This window comes from Diospyros lotus, chromosome 9 (assembly GCF_014633365.1).
Source record: "Diospyros lotus cultivar Yz01 chromosome 9, ASM1463336v1, whole genome shotgun sequence".
NCBI classification, from domain to species: Eukaryota; Viridiplantae; Streptophyta; class Magnoliopsida; order Ericales; family Ebenaceae; genus Diospyros; species Diospyros lotus.
In genome coordinates, this window is record NC_068346.1 from 2,810,403 (window position 1) to 2,813,706 (window position 3,304).

Consider the following 3,304-nt stretch of genomic DNA (forward strand, 5'->3'; position numbering starts at 1 on the left):
TTGATTGAGGAATTAATCAAAAATAATATTATAAATATTTTTAATTAATTGATAAGAAGATTAATTGAGTTTAAAATTTAATTATAAATAAATATTATAAATATTATTGGAAACCTATGCTTAATTTTTTACTTTAATTATTAATTATTACTATCTTTAATTTAATGCAAGTTTTAGAGGTAAAAAATATTTTGGCAGAGGAGGAAAAAAATATTTGGCAAACTACTTAATAACTAAATATTGATATACACATAATAATGCATTAAAAAATCCATACTTAGAAGTTAACTAACTAAATATTTAAACGGGTGGATAAATAATATACACATTATAAATGGTTTTTAATAATTTTTCAGCAAGTAAGCCGGAAAGACTATGAAAAATCAATATAAAAGTGATCTTCTGGCTACATTTTGTGTAATTTCTTGGTGTGTATCTATTATTGCTGATTAAAAATTACCTACGTGCATATGTATATTCATTTATTTAATTGTGTCCACAACAAATTATTTACTAACTAAATATTTAATATACACATAATAATGCATTGAAAAATCCATGATTAGTATTGAAAAACTCATGTATTGGAAATTTTATTATTAATTTTATAGTAATTATTAATTACTACTACTTTTAGTAATAATAATTTAATTATAATTAATGCAAGTTTTCGGGGAATTTTTTTTTTTTTGGTAGACTATCTACTTTTATAATAATAATAATAATAATATAAAGATAAAAATAATTTAATTATTATTAATGCAAGTTTTGGAAGAAAAATTTCTTTTGCAGACTATCTTACTTTATTATGTGTATATTAACTAAATATTTAATATACACAAATAATGCATTGAAAAACCATAATCAGCATTGAAAATTTCATGTATTGAAAAATTCATTATTAATTTTACAGTAATTAATGCAAGTTTTGGAGGGAAGAACTCTTTGCCAAACTATCCTACTTTTATATATATAAAGATTTTACAGTAATTAGTACTTATTATTTCAAAATAATTGAAAAATTTAAATTATTAATGCAATAAGTACTTAAATACAAATTATTAATGCAAGTTTTGGGGAATTTTTTTTTTTTTCTGACTATTCTACTTTTATATATATAAAGATTATTACTATCTTTAATTTAATGCAAGTTTTAGAGGTAAAAAATACTTTGACAGACTATTGGAAGGAAAAAAATGCTTGGCAAACTACTTAATAACTAAATATTTATATACACATAATAATGCATTAAAAAATCCATATTTAGAAGTTAACTAACTAAATATTTAAACGGGTGGATAAATAATATACACATTATAAATGGTTTTTAATAATTTTCCAGAAAGTGATCTTCTGGCTACATCTTGTGTAATTTCTTGGTATGTATCTATTCTTGCTGATTAAAAATTACCTACGTGTATATGTATATTCATCTATTTAATTGTGTCCACAACAAATTATTTACTAACTAAATATTTAATATACACATAATAATATATTGGAAAACCCATGATTAGCATTGAAAAACTCATGTATTAATATACACATAATTATTAATTACTACTACTTTTAGTAATTATAATTAATGCAAGTTTTGAGAGAAATTTTTTTTGCAACTATCTACTTTTATAATAATAATATAATAATAATAATATAAAGATAAAAATAATTTAATTATTATTAATGTAATTTTTGAGAGAAAATTTTCTTTTGTAGACTATCTTACTTTATTATATGTATATTAACTAAATATTTAATATACACAAAATAATATATTGAAAAACTCATAATTAACATTGAAAAATTTATGTATTAAAATTTTTATTATTAATTTTATAATAATTAATACTTTTAGTAATTAATGCAAGTTCTAGCGGAAAAACTTTTTCCAAATTATTTTACTTTTAAGAATTCAGTGGGTCCACCCCGTACACATTCCTTGGGCGGAAAGGGAAGAGGTGCAAAGTGCATTTAATGTGGGTATCATGCACTAATGGTCGGCCATAAATAAGGTTCGATACGCGGAGAGACTCTCCTCCTCAATCCCAATTTCCTTACCCACTATTCTAAGCGAATACTTGAAGGAATTCTTAAAGCCATTGCATTTATTATCTAAATATTTAAATTCTTAAATCAAATGCATTAAGTGACCTTAATCAGTACTCTTAAGGGCACTATTTGCAAAACTCTCATACATATGGGTACAGTTATATATAATAACTGCATCTCATGCATTTATTATATATATATATATATCAATTAATTAAATTATTTGAATACTAAATGAGAGCAATATTTAGGGTTTATTGCTATATATATATATATAGAGAGAGAGAGAGAGAGAGGGAGGGAGCATTAGATTCCAAGTGAGATGGGGTCCCAACCCAGGGACGACGGTCGTCTCTCCTCTATAAGAAGGCAGCTTTGCCTTGGCTAGCCCCTACCCCCCAACTGCAACTCTCTCTCTCTCTCTCTCTCTCTCTCTGTGCCTTGGCTAGCCCCTACTCCTCCAAACACTGCAACTCTCTCTCTCTCTCTCTCTCTATATATATATATATATATGTGGATAGAATTAATTAGTAAATGAAAGAAGGGATGTGCATGGGCATGGAAGGGGGTTGGAAGAAAAGGATGAGCAGTAGAAGCGGCAGCAGCAGCAGCAGCAAAGGGGTGGGGAGGATAGTGAAGCAGCAAAGAGCGAAGCTTTACATTATCAGGAGATGCGTCGTCATGCTTCTCTGTTGGCATGACTGCTCATGATGCATGAAATTCCCACCCATATATATATATATATACATGCATCGTGCATGAAGCTGTAAAATTTACGTATATATAGAGAGAGAGAGAGCAAATTAAGGGCGCCCATTGCAATATTTGCTTCTAATTATGTGTTTATGATCAGTAGCTTAATTATATAAATTAGCCATGGATGTTGGAAGGGGTCGTTTGGATTTGTATCAGTAGCAATCACCATTTCAAACGCGATGGAGAACGCAATGATGAGGAGACTTGACGACATAACAGAACAGAACAGAAAGGAAAGGGTTTGGACTTTGGACGGTCCCCAAATTCTGCGCCCTACGCGTGTCCGGAAAGTCCCACGAACGGACACCTCGCTCGCTCACGTGCGCCCAAGCACCCCGTTCTCTCATCCCATTTTTCAGTCAATAAAAATTGTTTTAATTTAATTTAAAATTTCGTATTTCTCGAAATTGATTTGCTTCAGTGGGGGGGGCTGCCCACAAAATACAACAAATACAAATTGAAAAAAATCTAATAATAAACTGAATTAAAGTGTTGTTGA

At 28.4% G+C, this 3,304-nt stretch overlaps 1 protein-coding gene across 1 annotated transcript; it reads left to right on the forward strand.

Annotated features, from left to right (window-relative positions):
- Positions 1 to 2,436: 2,436 nt before the first annotated feature.
- Positions 2,437 to 3,304, forward strand: LOC127810383 (small polypeptide DEVIL 4-like). Its single transcript, XM_052349841.1, has one exon. The coding sequence runs from the start codon at positions 2,584 to 2,586 to the stop codon at positions 2,758 to 2,760; it is 177 nt and encodes a 58-aa protein (XP_052205801.1). The 5' UTR covers positions 2,437 to 2,583; the 3' UTR covers positions 2,761 to 3,304.